Source organism: Ziziphus jujuba, chromosome 3, assembly GCF_031755915.1.
Source record: "Ziziphus jujuba cultivar Dongzao chromosome 3, ASM3175591v1".
Classification (NCBI taxonomy): domain Eukaryota; kingdom Viridiplantae; phylum Streptophyta; class Magnoliopsida; order Rosales; family Rhamnaceae; genus Ziziphus; species Ziziphus jujuba.
Window position 1 is genome coordinate 3,640,376 of NC_083381.1, and position 15,225 is coordinate 3,655,600.

Consider the following 15,225-nt stretch of genomic DNA (forward strand, 5'->3'; position numbering starts at 1 on the left):
AGAATATATAGTCTGTATTTCTTTCCCTTGCACATTATATGTTGTTGAGTCCTTTTGTGAAAGTCATGAAGCTCTCTTTCTAAGTGGTAACTGTGTTGCTGCTGACGTCTTTTGCCGGTGCTGGCGGGCTACTCTGCAGACCTTTTTGAAACCAGAAAACAGTAAATATGGGCTTCTATAACGAAAATTGGCAGCCAATTGAGGCAGGGCATCTCTCAGAAAGGACAAGCACCCATGCAATCTATGCTTAATTATGTTCGTTGACTGTCATCTTGGAAGGTAATCAGTGCTAATGAGAGGCTGTATATGTATAAAATGTAGTCTATTATCATCATTGATAATTACCAAAAGGTCTGATCCAGCATTGATAAGTAGTACAGATAAAAATTTGAGTGAAATGAAAGCATGTGGAGTTTCTTTACTCTAATTAAAGACTCTATTATGAAACAATTGAGCCCTTTTCATTGACATCATTTAACCTAACTAGAATGGATGTATGCTTCATGTGTAAGAGGAAATCTTGAAAACTATGTTAGAACTGGAATGGATGTATGCTTCAGGTGTAAGAGCAAATCTTGAAAACTATGTTAGAAGCATATTAAAGTCTCTAAAGACGATGATTCTGTCAACAAGTTTAAAAAAAGATAATGTTTTTTTCTATAATATTGACTTATTAAACCATCAGTGATTATATATTTAAGTTGTGAAGCACTTATTTTGATTCGTTTGTTTTTTTGTTTACTTATTAGATTATATTTAAACTTTTCTTTTTCTCTTAGAGATGAAAGCTTACCTTTGATGAATTTCAACTTTAGTGATGTCCACATCTGCTTGAAGTGCTCTGCATTGCTGATTAATTCCTGACCCAAAAGCAATATGCATAATGTGATGAAATCTGCAAGATTATGCATAATGTGCACATAACCTCTGGTTTATTAGCATCTTACTCGCTGCTTGCGTTTTCCTGCGATTATATTTTCCTTAACTGAAGATAGTTTTAAAATTAAGTGCCGAACAATTACGCTTTGTGATTACTTTAATTTGTTTTTCGTTCTTTCTTTTTATTTTATATATTTTATTATTATTATTATTATTTTTTAAAGAACTGGTTTTTCTTTCTTAATTGTACAATTTATTTTACTCTGGAGTACACAAGATATTCAAAAATAAAATTGTTTCCATATATCTATAAAATCCATTTTGCTTGAATAAGAAGTGATTTCAGAATCTCCAAGGCTGGAAGGAACAATTACTTTCCAAAGCAAAACAATACTTTAATATTGAGATCTGGTATTCCCAATCCTCCATGTCCCCAGTTTTGCTCGTTAAGTTTCACGATGCACTCAATATGTGGATAAGTATATCTGGGCCATACACACAAAGCAAAACCCATCCACTTACTGTCACACCAATTTGGATCAAGTACTTTTAGACTTATTGATGACCCTATATTATGATGGATGAACCAATCTGGAATTTTACTTCCAGGAAGTATAATATTCGATCTTTTAAATGTATCTGGGTCAACAATCTGTAACTATCAAAGACAAAAGAGTTAAAAATAAAATAAAATAAAATAAAATTCCTAAAAAAAATGGGAGTCCGATACACAGGGCTAAGGCCACATCAACTCCGCAAGTTTAGCGGCAAGACTGACATGGGGACACATTGAATATGGAATACAACGCTATGAAAGTCTCTTAGAAGCCACTACCTTGAAATGTCGTGGATGACGCCGTAAGTGGAAACGAAGTCTACAGTCAAAAAATAGTTTTCTAAGTTTTTCCAAAAGACCAATTGGCAGTTCTGTTATTGCAGTACATCGGATATCTAGCTCTTCCAAACTCTTTTAAAACCCTATGTCGCTTGGTAAATTCCAAAGTTTATTACAACGTTGAAGAAAAAGAATTTTAAGAGATTCCATACCACTTAAGCTGGGTGGCAAATCATCCAGACTACGGCAACCAGAAAGATCCAATCGAGTAAGCTTCCGAAGAAATTTAATGGATGGGTCGATCTTTGACAACTTCACACAATCACCAACATCTAACACCTCTAGATTAGAAACCAGTCTGAAGTCGTTGAATATCTTGGTAAGCTTGGTGCAGCGAAATAGTCGGACAGATCTCAATTTGGGTAACTGCTATTAGACAAAAAATAATAATAATAAATAAATAAATAAAATAAAACAGAATAAAATATATTAACATGCATATCTGAAACTCATAAACATATATTACATATACATGGCAAGTTCTATATTACGAAAGGAGAATAGTGAATTGGCAAGTGTTATATGAATTGTCATTTTAATTCTATGTTGAGATGATATGGAATAAAATTCAGAAATTAAGTCTGGTGAGAACAAAACACAATGAATATACTTATATATTGAGACGTACCTCGACATTACCCCAAAGTCGACAGATCCTACTATAGGACAAGTCAACTTCAACGAGTTGAGTCGGCTGGAAACTTGATGGAAAATAATGGAAGGGACACCATATCCATTGAAGAATGAGTAACTCATTGGGAAGATATTGAAGAATCAGCAAGCCAGACGGATTATCTGAATCATTGGAAAGATATTGAAGAATTGGCAAGACACTTGGCAAGCCAGACGGACTATAGCTGTCTAATTTGAGCAGTTTTAGTTTCTTCATCTGCGAGAGCACATCAAGAAAATTCAAAAATGTCTCTTTTGTTGGACATTTTTCAGATAGATCAAAGCAAACAATGGCTTCAATTTCTTCTATTGCCTGATATATAGGTAAAGTCAGATAGACAAAACAAGGTTAAAATAGGAGACATAATGTCATAAGAAATGCAAGGGCTGCAACTTTCTCAACAAGATTTTTTTTTTTTTTTTTCCTCAGTTATTTATTAAGATGCCACTCATATACAGCACTTGCCACGCAATCATAGCATCTCCTTTTTCTAAGCCAGGGGAGAATTATTTGGAGGTCCAACGTAAATCATATATCTAATTACTTAAACAAAATCTCACTAAAAGCTCCTACTGAAAGAATAAGAAAATATTTCTAACATTCCACAACTTAATTTGTCTTCCAAGATCCACTGTAAGCGATTTCTCCCCCAAAATCTTCCAACCCATCTCTTGCAATAAATCATGCACCCAGATTTCATTATGTTTAATGCTCAAGAGAGATTTATCACTAAGATTTCCTATACCTATTATTGGATTGAAATCGCACTTCTTCAGTATACTTGTAACATAGTCTTTGTGACCATTTCCCTTGAAAAAGCAAACAATGAGTAGGAATATATTCTTGTCTTTGTCCTCCAGTCCATCAAAACTTATTTGAAGTACTCCCATAATCTCCTTGTTGGGGTTATTTTTGAGTCTTTCCAACTTATCATTCCATTCCTCTACATCTTTTCCACATAAAGAGGAACCCAACACTTTAAGAGCTAATGGAAGGCCATTGGCATATTGTACCACACGTTGAGACAACCTTTTATATTCATCTGGAAGAAGATGAACCTTTTCGAAGCCAGCCTTCCAAGTAAAGAGTTGCAAACCTTCATCATCATCTAATGGCTCCATATTGTATATTTCTTTTACTCCATGAGCAATTAGCAAATGTCTATCCCTAGTTGTGATGATGATTCTACTCCTTGAACCAAACCAATAGGGTTCCTCAGCCAGAGTTTCTCGCTGGTCCAGATGATCTACATCATCAATAACGTTAGGAACCTTTTTACGACATAATCTATTTCTTATAGTTCCACAGTTAGTTTTGCATTCTCCCATCAAAGTATCTGAAAGAAGCTGTTCTTTAAGGGACTTTAGATCATTGCCTTTAACGTTTTCAAGAAAGCTAATACTTTCAACTTGAGAAGACTGCAATTCATAAAAAGTTTTGGCAATTGCGTTTTGCCTATACCACCCATCGCACATATTCCAATAAACTTGGCACCACTCTTTGATTTATAAACATATGATTTCAGCTTGTCCATGCGTGAATGCATTCCAAATTGGCCCATAGAAATTACGTTTGGAGAACCAACATATTCATTTGATACCTTTAAAACAAAGTCAACGATAAATTCTGCTTGGTTATCCCTTCATAAAAATACAACGATGGTAAGTTAGCATTAACTACGTAACAATAAACATTTGACAATTTTGTATTTTAGTGTGTATCATATCAGTTATAGACAATTATGTAGAATGTTTTGTCCACAATATAAACATTGAATTAATGTTAAAAGTGCTATAACTTCTGAAGACAATCATCGATTAGGCACACATTAGGTCACCTAAATGTTAAAATTGCTATATCTTTTTTTTAATCAACTCTTGAATCGTTTGGATGGTTGAGATTTTAAAATGAAATATTGGCTTATAAACATACGAAATCATCTTCTCCATGCGTAAAAGCATTCTAAATAGACCCTCAAAAATGTTTGGCAAAATAACATATTCTTCTGATACTTTTAATACTAACTTATCGATAAATTTTGCTTCATTATCCTTCATAATTCAAAGAAAAATAGAATGTAATATCAAAAGTATTTAATATTCTTTATACAAAAAATTTTAAAAGATAACATTAGTATTGTATATTAGTGTATACCATATCCATCATAGACTATTATGCAGTACAATATATCGATCACGTTCACATTAGGTCACCTTAATATTAACACTGTACTATTATTATTTTATATATGTATATATATATATATATAAACTCTTGGATCGCTTCTGTGTTGAGAATTCAAAATATATTACTAGCTTATACAGAGTTATATATGGTTTCACTTTGTGTAGATTGGATTTTAATATTCACATGATCTAAAATAGATCATTAATGTATTTTTTAAAAATCTTAATATTTGAAACAATATTCCTAAAATTTATAAAGAAGGTTATAATGTTAAATTTATACTGTCAACATGATATAATTTGACTCATAAAATATTTGTGTATATATACAGTAAGACTAAAATATATATAAATATATATATACACAGTAAGACTTGCACGATCCTGGACTAAAGTCAAAAGTCTAGTAACCAACTATGAGCATTAATAAGCGCGTACATGTGCTAAAAAGATGAACAAGAGAATTTTAGGATTTGTTTGGCCATATTTTCTGTTTTCGAAACATTGTTTTCAATATAGAGAATAGAAAACTATTTTCTACTGTTTGATGAGAACAATGAGTTTTTGACCATTAATACTTAAAAACAATTTTCAAAACTAAAAAACAGAAAATATGTTTGATTAAACAATTTTTAAATTTTTTTTTTTTAAGTTTTCATTTTTTTCTACTTTTTTTTAACATAAAATGAACCTTTTTTTTTTTTACATACAAGGATCCTTATATATAATATATATAGCTATCGTATTTATATATATGCATTTACATATTAAAGAATTATATATATCAAAATATAATATAATATTTATTTTCTGTTGAACTTTTTATTGTTATTATTAATTGATTAACATTATATATAATATTTATAGCTATATATTTTTTTTGGAATATTTCATCTAAACTCACAAGTTTGCATTAATTTCAATTTAGCCTCTCAGATTTTGGAAATTGCAACTGGGACTATTATGGGGGATGTAGATGAAATTATTTTGAGATGTGTGAATGAAATAACAGGAAATAAAAATGAAGACTGTTTGAAAATTAAGAGGAGATAATGACATTTTTAAAACCTTAGGGATTAAATTGAAATTAATGCAAATCTGAAAAGGTTTATATGAAATTTTTTCCTAATTTTTTTGTTGATTGTATGTATTTCATCAATATTTTGTTGATGAGATAGAATTGGTAAATATGTAGTGCATTTCTTCAAATGGCTTGCTGATTTATCAATAATATAAAAAGGATCATTATGATTAGCATTAGCATGTGCACTTTTAGCCTCCAATTCCATCTCATCATTCGTGTTAGGTGGGTCATTAATAGATGCATGACAAAACACTCTAGTGGTAGTCAACTTGTTTAATATAATTTATAATAGCTTGTAATGCTCACATCCTTTCTTTCAAAATGAAGTTGCTTTAGGGTGTGCTTAAATGAATAAATAATATATTAATCAATAATAATAATAGTATATTGTATATCCTCAAATGATAGTACATATACCCGTATATAGTTTTGTCACATTTCCTTTGCAGCATTCATAGTATTAGTTTGGTTCATTATTATTAATTCATTCACATTGTGTTTAATTTTTCATTGATTTATAGTTGGCCTTTTAGAGCTACGTCTTTCCACTCCTTGTATGACTAACAGTTGTTCCACATTATCAGTCAATTATCTTTTCATTAATTAATTTTTAAACCTTATTGATATTGTACAATATATGTTATTAATTCTTTAATGTGAGTTTCAAGCAAATAAATTCATGTGTATACATAAATAAAATAACTATTAGGACTTGGGATTTTGCATTAATTAAAAAATTAAATTCTACGAGTCTAATATAATATTTCCAACTATAAACATCCATAAAATCTTATATTAACATAATAATAGAACTGCTAACTTTTATATGTTACCAATATAGTCAAGCCATACGTTTAGACCTTCTTGATACTGTTGCAGAGGAAAGATAAAAACAAAAATAAACAATAAAAAGGAAAAAAATAAATTGTGAGATCCCATATCGGTTGAAAAGGGGAACAAAGCATGGCTTATAAGAGTGTGGATACCTTTCCCTTGCAGACACGTTTTAAACCCTTGAGGGCTGGGTTGTAAGAGCATTCTCCAGACCCAAAGAAGACAATATCTGCATGCGGGTGGTCTGGGCTGGACTGTTACAGATGGTATCAGAGCCAGTACCTGGATCGGTGTGCCAATGAGGACGCTGGGCCCCAAGGGGGGAGATCCCACATCGATTGGAAAAGGAAACAAAACATGGCTTATAAGCGTATGGATACCTTTCCCTTGCAGACACATTTTAAACCTTTGAGGGCTAGGTTGTAAGAGGGTTCCTCAGGCCCAAAGAGGACAATATCTGTATGCGGGTGGTCTGGGCTGGGCTGTTACATAAATACAATGGCAGATAAGGGGAAATAAAAAATGGAGATAAAGGAAAAAAAAAAAAGAATAACTTATAGAAAAACAGAAAAACAATGAAAAAGAAAAAGTAAAAATTGAAAAATTAAAAAATAAAAAATCTGATGTAAATGGAAAATAAGAAAAAATAATAATGGAATAAGGGAAAAATAGAAAATTAGGGGAAAGATCAAAAAAGAAAAAAGAGAGAGAATACTTGATAAAGAAAAAATGGAAAATAAGGAAAAAGAACGAAATAGCAAAATAAATAATTGATATAAGAAATATTTCCCCCAAAAAAACTAATAAAAGAAGTAAGATAAAAAAATAAAAAACTAATAGGTATATAATGAAGGAAAGGAAAATAAAAAATAATAATAAAAAAATAATTGATGTAATTTATAAAGGATTAAAAAAAAAAAGAGAGAGAAATAGCTATTTTTTTAAGTTGTTGTATTAAAAAAAAAAAGAAAAAAAAAGGAAGATAAAATAAGAGAATAAGAAAATTTAATTGGATACATTTATCAAGGCATAATATTCTATTTTTCTCTCTCTACAATTTTCTTTTTTTAAGATATTCCAAAGAATTGAAATAATATTTTCTCTCTACAACTTTCTTTCTATAAGATAGAAAAATGCATACTAAAGAAAAACAATGAAGAAAACAAATTAAAATAATATGTATTTTATTATTTTCAAAACAGATGAAAATATCATTTTATTGTTTTCCAGATTTAGTTTTTATCTTTCATTTGTTTTTTAAAACTATTTTTAAAAACTAATGACCAAACAAGTAATCTTTTGTTTCAAAAACAAGTGGCGAAATAGACCCTTAGTATATGATTCTGGATTAGAGAATATATGAGTTAGTTCACCACACTCATAAAGGTTGCTATCGCATTTTTAATCTTAGCCCTTTAAACAATTAATAACTGATTTTATAATATTTTCATATAGATAAAACGACTGAAGTAATTTCAAGAGCAATCTATATTTTTAAAGTTTTATCTTCTTTTTTTTTTTTTTTTCTCAAAAGTTATATTTTAAATATTGGATCTGACATGCTTTTAGCCATTTTTCATTTGTATACTGAGAAAGAGTTAAGAAAAAAAAAAATGTTACAACAGGCACCCCAAAGATCCCAAATTTAGAATTCCGAGATCTTATCCTAAATAATATGACTAGTCCTATGATTCTCATTTCGACACTTATTAAATTGTGGTTTTTATTAATACGTATATTGACATGGTAACGATTTATTTATTTATTATTTTTTTTTTCTAAGACTATGCGCCATTTGAAAAATACTAAAGGGACATATACAAATTTATCTCCATTTTACGTCCAGATCACATAATAATATACATTTTTTTCATTATTCCAAGTGAAAGGCAGCTGCATACAAAACACGAGGTAAGGTAAATTTATCCAGATATATCCATTTAAATTTTACTCAAAAAAAAAAAAAACGAAATAAAAATAATAGGCAACAATCAAGAATGTGACTATTTTAATATTATTCTTTTAACTTTCACTTAAAAGCCATCAAGATCTAGAAAGGAAAAAAAAAAATCTATATATATATATATATATTAATACAACCAGATCTAACATTTATGCATTTTTTTAGTTTTAGTTAAAGCTAGCCAGTGATAAAGTTGTGTTTGGACAAAGAAAATGAAGGAAAATGAAGAAATATGTATGAACTTGAGAGATAGAGAAGAGAGAAAAAGACGAAAAGTTTCTGGAAAGTTCTATATATTTTTTGAGAAAAATGAATACTCAGTACAGCTTCTATTACACGTAAACAAGTATTTATACAAGTGGTAAGAGTTTGACTAACTCACTTGAGTTGCTGACCTGGACTAACAAACAATGCATTTGTCAAAACAGAACAACTGCATCCTAACTATAATGACACGTTATCATTACATAAAACTACTAACTGCATTCCTAATAGCCAGAAACAAAATTTAGTTAAGAGATTCACAATTATCTGCGTAAAAATTAAAGTAAATCGAAATCTATAAGATTGATACAAAAAATACAATTGAAAAAAAAGGAAGACTTACTTTTATGAAAAATTTAAGAAAAAGAAAAAGAGATTCTTTCCCTTTCAGTCAAAGGGAATCCAGAAATTCCGCCAACTTGTGTCAGCGAATCTTCCCATCTTTTCAGCTCTTTCTCGATGTTTTGTCTTTCATTTTCTGTCAATATTGCTTTCTCCATTTCCTTCATTTCTTTGAGTTCATTAAATGCTTCCTCAAATGTTCCAGTCTTGTTTTGCACATGAGTTGGTTCCACAGGGAAAAAAATTGGTAAAACAATATGCTCCATGGTGTTCCTGCAATCAAGAATCTTGACAAATTCTTTCAAGCACCATGTTGAATTAGCATAGTTTGTTGAGAGAACGATAATTGAACAACTAGACTCTTCTATTGTTTTAAGAAGTTCTGCGGAAATATCTTTACCACTTTTGAGCTCATCGTCTATGAAGGTATCATGAATTCCTTTTTCCTTCAACGCATGGAGGAGAAACGATGTGAAGCTGTTGCGAGTGTCTTCACCACGGAAACTCAAGAACACATCATACTTTTTTGGAGGAGGTTTAGAATTAGATGAGGAAGAAGAAGAGGGAGAGGAATAGGGCCTTTCCATTTTCCTTTGCTCTTTTGTCCCTTGTCAGAAGCAAAGGTTCTGAGTGGCCATATATATTGCTAGAGATCGATCTTGTGCTGGACTTGATAGAGATTAATTAGTACAACTATGGTAGATAAATTAATTTACTTCTTAACCAAACCAATTTTTGCAGTTGATCCTTTAACTCCCTTAACTTTGATAGAGCCATACAATATGGTGGTAAAGAATTAGGTTGATGTCCAAAGCCAGCTTGATGGCGAAAACGATCTCTTTTTGCGGTCGTAACTTAGGTAACTTCTTTGGAAACATCTTCAAACGATTTCCACTATGAGCACGTCTTCCAACACTCACCATTCACTTGAACATCAACCACATGGGCTAGATACCCTTAACAACCACTCTTCGATAGCTCCCTGGCCACGAGGGTAAAAATTAACCTCGGTAAGGACCTCCTAACTCCTCCATGAAGCAACACTTCAAGTAGGTCAAACAGCCTAAACGTTACTTCCTCATGGTAGCCATCCACAAATATAAGATCCGCGGCTACCCAATTCGCAACTAGGATTACTTAAGAGCCCAAACGATCCAACTTAATCAGGTTTGCTTCCCTCACCTGATCTTCGGTAAGGAAGAGATAGCCATTTAACCATTTGATTAGGGCATACGGATTCCCCCTAAGGATAGACGATTCCAATTGACACCTTCAAAGAGTATAGTTGCTTAAATTCAGACAATGAATTTGTTTCGAGACACGAGAAATAACGCTCCAAGATGGTTAAAACAAGGGAATAGACACCGATGGGACGAACAACAATGCACAGTCCCTTAGGAATACTAGAACCTAGAGCTCTGATACCAACTGTCAGGACCCGTCTAAAATTCCTCACCGGAACCTAGACAAGCCCTGATCTCAGAGAAACCCTACTAGACCTTCTAATGGAAAATCCGGCAGAACCTCCTCTAAGGGTTGGACTTACCACAAATTTCCTGTACTGAAAACACACTTCTATGTACATCCCCTTACTCCTCCCACATTATTACAATTTAATTCCACAAATAGCAGCACTTCGAAAACAGATTAAATAAAAGGCATATAATGGAATTAATTTAGTAAATAACCAATTAAAATATTCCATCATAGATTCTCGTCCGCCCACACCACCCACTTAGTGCTGCACATGTCAATTACACTTCAAATATCGTTTTACAAATGTGCCAATGCGTAACATAGAAAGAAAGGTAAAACAACGTCACGTTAACAATAAAATAAAAAACAATAACAACGTTTTAATGATAATGGTATTAATATAACTTGCCTGAGGGCTATCGTATTCCCATACATGTATTAATGTAACTTGCCTAAGGGCTATATCACCTACCCAAATGCTACCACTTGTCCGAGGACTATTATACTTGTCCGATGGCTATCTTTCTTGCCCGTAGGCTGTGATACTTATCCGAAGATACCATATGATAGTAATAATAATAAAAACAATAACGAAATTGATATTAAAGATCTCATAATAGTGTTAATAAAAAAAATTAAAAAAAAATAATAATCAATATTATTTACTAAAATCTCAATAACTGAGAATAGCAACCGCGATAATACTTAATAATAGTTTTGTTAATAAATACCACTGATAATAACAATAATAATAACTATAATTGTAATAATGATAATAATAGAAATTGGAACTACAATAAAAATAATCATTATAAATAATAATAACAATCATGATAACAGTGAGAATAGATTAAATATATAGTTAAATACAATTAATAGTAATAAGAATATAATAACATCGATTAAGAATATTAGTAAGAAATTAAATCACAAATAGATAACATAACATAAATACATAAAATCATATCTTAAAATCCATAGCATAAAATCAAATATGCGCGCTCGTAATGGAGATACGTATGATACCTTCTGACATGCTACGTGATCCATGATTCCAGCTGTCGCCGGCACTTTGCTACCAATACAAACCAGGATGGTTGCGTATATTGGCCGTCCGATCCCCTAGACTCGTAGGCAACATGGTTATGAGGCTAGCTCTATATGGATCACATTGGTTCGCCGCCTCCGTATGATGCGGTATAAACAGTATAATATCAAATAATATAACATACAAATATATGTACGAACATATAAAAAATACTTGATGCACCATACTATATACCAGTGGTACACGAAGGTATCCAGCGTCCTGAGCACCGACTGACAGGAGGTTAAAGAGAGAAACTTGCATACGGTCGCTTCGACATCCCGACAGCGCCGCTGCTTAAATAGTCATCCCGGCCATAGAGGGGGGCGGCTTATGGCCAATATCAAACTTTTCTGCCCTCGGTCCAATGGCAACTCACGGGAGACATTATAACTTGCGCACTTATCATAATCACATATATAGCATAGAACACTAGTACGTGTATGGGTGCATCTAAAGAAAACTATAAATTTCATAATATTATAAAACATTAAATTTAGATAAAATATAATCCAATTCATATGCTTTTATCAAATATACCAAAACAATAATAAAAGGATACATAGAAATTCATACAATATTAAAATCACATAAATTCATTATTTACGCATCAAAATTTCAACATTTAAATCAAAACTTAATAAAATTTAAATCATAATTTCATAAAATTAGTCTCTTCCACAATAATTCAATTTAACACAATTTGGCATCTTCAATATAAATAATAACTTAGTTAAATATCCAACACATAAAAGTCATTTTTCAAATATTTAATTAACACAAAATATACTTAATTTAACAATCCAAAATATAAATATGAGGCAACATATATACTAAATCAACATAACTTAGCATCATAAATTTAAATAGCAGTTTCCTAAGTATTAAACACATATGATATAATAAATTCTATATAACGGATATATTTAAATCACATAAAAATAACATATTAAAATCAAATAACAATATCTCTTAAAATTTAAAACATATATGATATACGTCAAAATTTTGAATGATATAAAATACATATGTATAAATGTCTTTATGCACACAAGTACATAGACATATATATATATATATATAGATATATATATTCACACACACACACACACACACACACACACATATATCCACATATATATAATTATGTATTTTTATATAACATCACATATCTCCATATATATATATATATATGTATATGCCCATTAACAATATATATAAATATATATATATATATACATACATATATGCACCATATGTTCACAATACATGTGTATACATACATGTCAGGACCCGTCCAAGATTCCTCACCGGAACCCTAGACAAGCCCTGATCCTAGGAAAACCTTACCAGACCTTCCAATGGAAAATTCGGCAGAACCTCCCTTAAGGGTTGGACTTACCATAAATTTCCTGCACTGAAAATACACTTCTATAAACACCACCTTATTCCTCCCACATTACTACTGTAATACCCCGTCCCAAAGTACAACGGAAGTTTTCCAACTTTAACGGAGGTTGACCGTTGACCGTTGACTTTGACCGTTGACCAAATGGTCAAAAGTTGACTTTTTGTTCCAGTTGGAATTCTAGGTTGTCTGAGGTACCGTTGCGAAGTACACATTGGCATGAGTTCGTAGACTAGTAGCACTTTGAAAACGGAGCTACGGTTTGATAGTTATGAGCAAAACAAGTTGAGGTTCAAACTGCCCAAGGGGTGCCAGAGTTGACTTTTTATTCATGCAAAGTTGAGCTTTGACTCATGCATGGTTGTGAAGTGCTAGTCGATACGAGTCCGTAGACTAGCGGCACATCCGATTTGAACATGTGGTTTGAAAGTTATGGACCTGTAGAGTTTTTCAAATACTGTATTATTTTAATATTATTTTTAAACGTGTAACGATATGCCACGTGTGATTTAATAAATGTGACCATGTGTCACCATGTTGAGATGCCACATGTCAACCATGCTTAATACCATATTGTTTTATTATTGTTGTTTTATATAATAATATTATTTTTAATATTATTTAATTAATTTTTAATTTATTTCTTTTATTTCTTTTTCTTTTCTTTTTTTTTCCTTTTTTTTTTCTTTTCCCCACGTGGGAAAACACCTTTCTCCTCTTTTCTTCTCCTTTCCTTCCTTTCTCCTTCTTCCCCGAGCCCGTCAAAAAACCAGTAAGGAATTCTCTCTCTCTCTCTCTCTCTCTCTCCTTTGACTCTCTCCCCCTCTCTCTTTGATCGACCGTTTGGCCGGATTTCAGTGGCCGGACGGCCACACGCGCTGGCCACCGGTGAAGCCCAGTCCCCCACGACCCCAACCTCCAATTTTCCCGGCCAGTCGCCGCCGGACGCGTCCAGATTGGGCCGATGAAGTCGGCGGCGGCGGCGGGTTAAGTTTTTTCGGCGATTCTTGCCGTTTCCGGCCAACCTAGCTCGATCCATACCTCTATTCCACCATTTTCGATCCCTCTAAGTCCATTTTTGGGGTTAGATTGCCCAAAATCCCCACCGTTTGAGAGATCCCTCAAGTTTAAATTCGGCCAAAACTTTCCGACCAAATTCCGGCCACCGCCGGTCGAATTGAGCCCAATGGAGGTCGGTAATGTGATCCTCATCTCACAAGCTTTCCATAGACATATAATTTGTCAATTTTGGATAACGTTTGTGTTTGGCCCCCCGGGTACCGGGTATTATTTACCCGAATAAAATATTAATTTATTTAACTGTGTGTGAATTGTGTTCTAGGAGCATGGGTGAGTCGTGGTATTGATCCTATGGTGGATCATGGTTTAATTCCGTGCTCCAGGTGAGTGACCCACCTTGGAAACTATTTTGGGCAATTAATAATATTTATGTTGTGTTAATTTGATATTTGGAATTTATGCTCATTTGGTGTATTTCAAATATAATCGGAAAAAAATATTATTTTATATATATTTACCCATTGGTGCTAAACGGAAATGTGGGGTCATTAAGAAATTCCCGATTATTATTTTATTGTGATTAAATGGTATTTATTACACATGAGCAAGTATTTTCAGTAATTAACTGTGTCTGGATTTTATATTATTTTTAGGCATAATTGGTTTGAATATTTTAAGAAAAGTATTTGTTTAAATTGGTGGTTTCGAATTTTATAATTATGCCCGTGGTATATTATTTATTGAACCTTGTGTTACGAGAAAAATTACTGTTTTACTGTTATCGATGTTTTTGTACCGGGTTTGTTAAAGGAAAATATGTGGGATGGTAAATGTGAAAATTGGTATATTTCCCACGGTGAATTTGGAAAATGGCACTGTTATAATTAATTTAGTAATTATTTTAAATGCACTCATACAGTATTGGTGTTCTGGTGTATATGTGGTTTAGCGCACAAGTATTATGTCTCCCGTGAGTTGCCATTGGACCGAGGGTAGGCAAGTCTTATATATTGCGCATCAGCCGCCCCCGTCCTTGGCCGGGATGACGGTTTCAGCAACGGTACTGTCGGGACGCTGAAGTGCCGTTTGCAAGTTTCTCTCTTTAATCTCCCCG

General features: G+C 32.3%; 2 protein-coding genes across 2 annotated transcripts; both read right to left on the minus strand.

Annotated features, from left to right (window-relative positions):
* Window positions 1-501: 501 nt before the first annotated feature.
* LOC107421906 (disease resistance protein RPV1-like) lies at window positions 502-3,922 on the minus strand. The gene is made up of 5 exons (XM_060815855.1): window positions 3,047-3,922; window positions 2,403-2,759; window positions 1,927-2,140; window positions 794-860; window positions 502-574 (listed from the first exon to the last, which is right to left on the minus strand). Exons 1-5 carry the CDS (start codon window positions 3,920-3,922, stop codon window positions 502-504), a joined length of 1,587 nt encoding a protein of 528 aa, XP_060671838.1.
* Window positions 3,923-9,134: 5,212 nt separating this feature from the next.
* On the minus strand, window positions 9,135-9,707 carry LOC132803265 (disease resistance protein RUN1-like). Its single transcript, XM_060815856.1, has one exon. The coding sequence runs from the start codon at window positions 9,705-9,707 to the stop codon at window positions 9,135-9,137; it is 573 nt and encodes a 190-aa protein (XP_060671839.1).
* Between the last annotated feature and the right edge of the window lie 5,518 nt (window positions 9,708-15,225).

Coding starts and splice junctions, on each gene's coding strand:
- LOC107421906 (XM_060815855.1), bottom strand. CDS start 3,922: ATGTGCGATGGGTGGTATAGGCAAAACGCAATTGCCAAAACTTTTTAT. Junction 2,760..3,046: donor GACAAATTAAGTTGTGGAAT/GTTAGAAATATT, acceptor CCTATATATCAG/GCAATAGAAGAAATTGAAGC. Junction 861..1,926: donor TTTGCCACCCAGCTTAAGTG/GTATGGAATCTC, acceptor CTTTTGGGTCAG/GAATTAATCAGCAATGCAGA.
- LOC132803265 (XM_060815856.1), bottom strand. CDS start 9,707: ATGGAAAGGCCCTATTCCTCTCCCTCTTCTTCTTCCTCATCTAATTCT.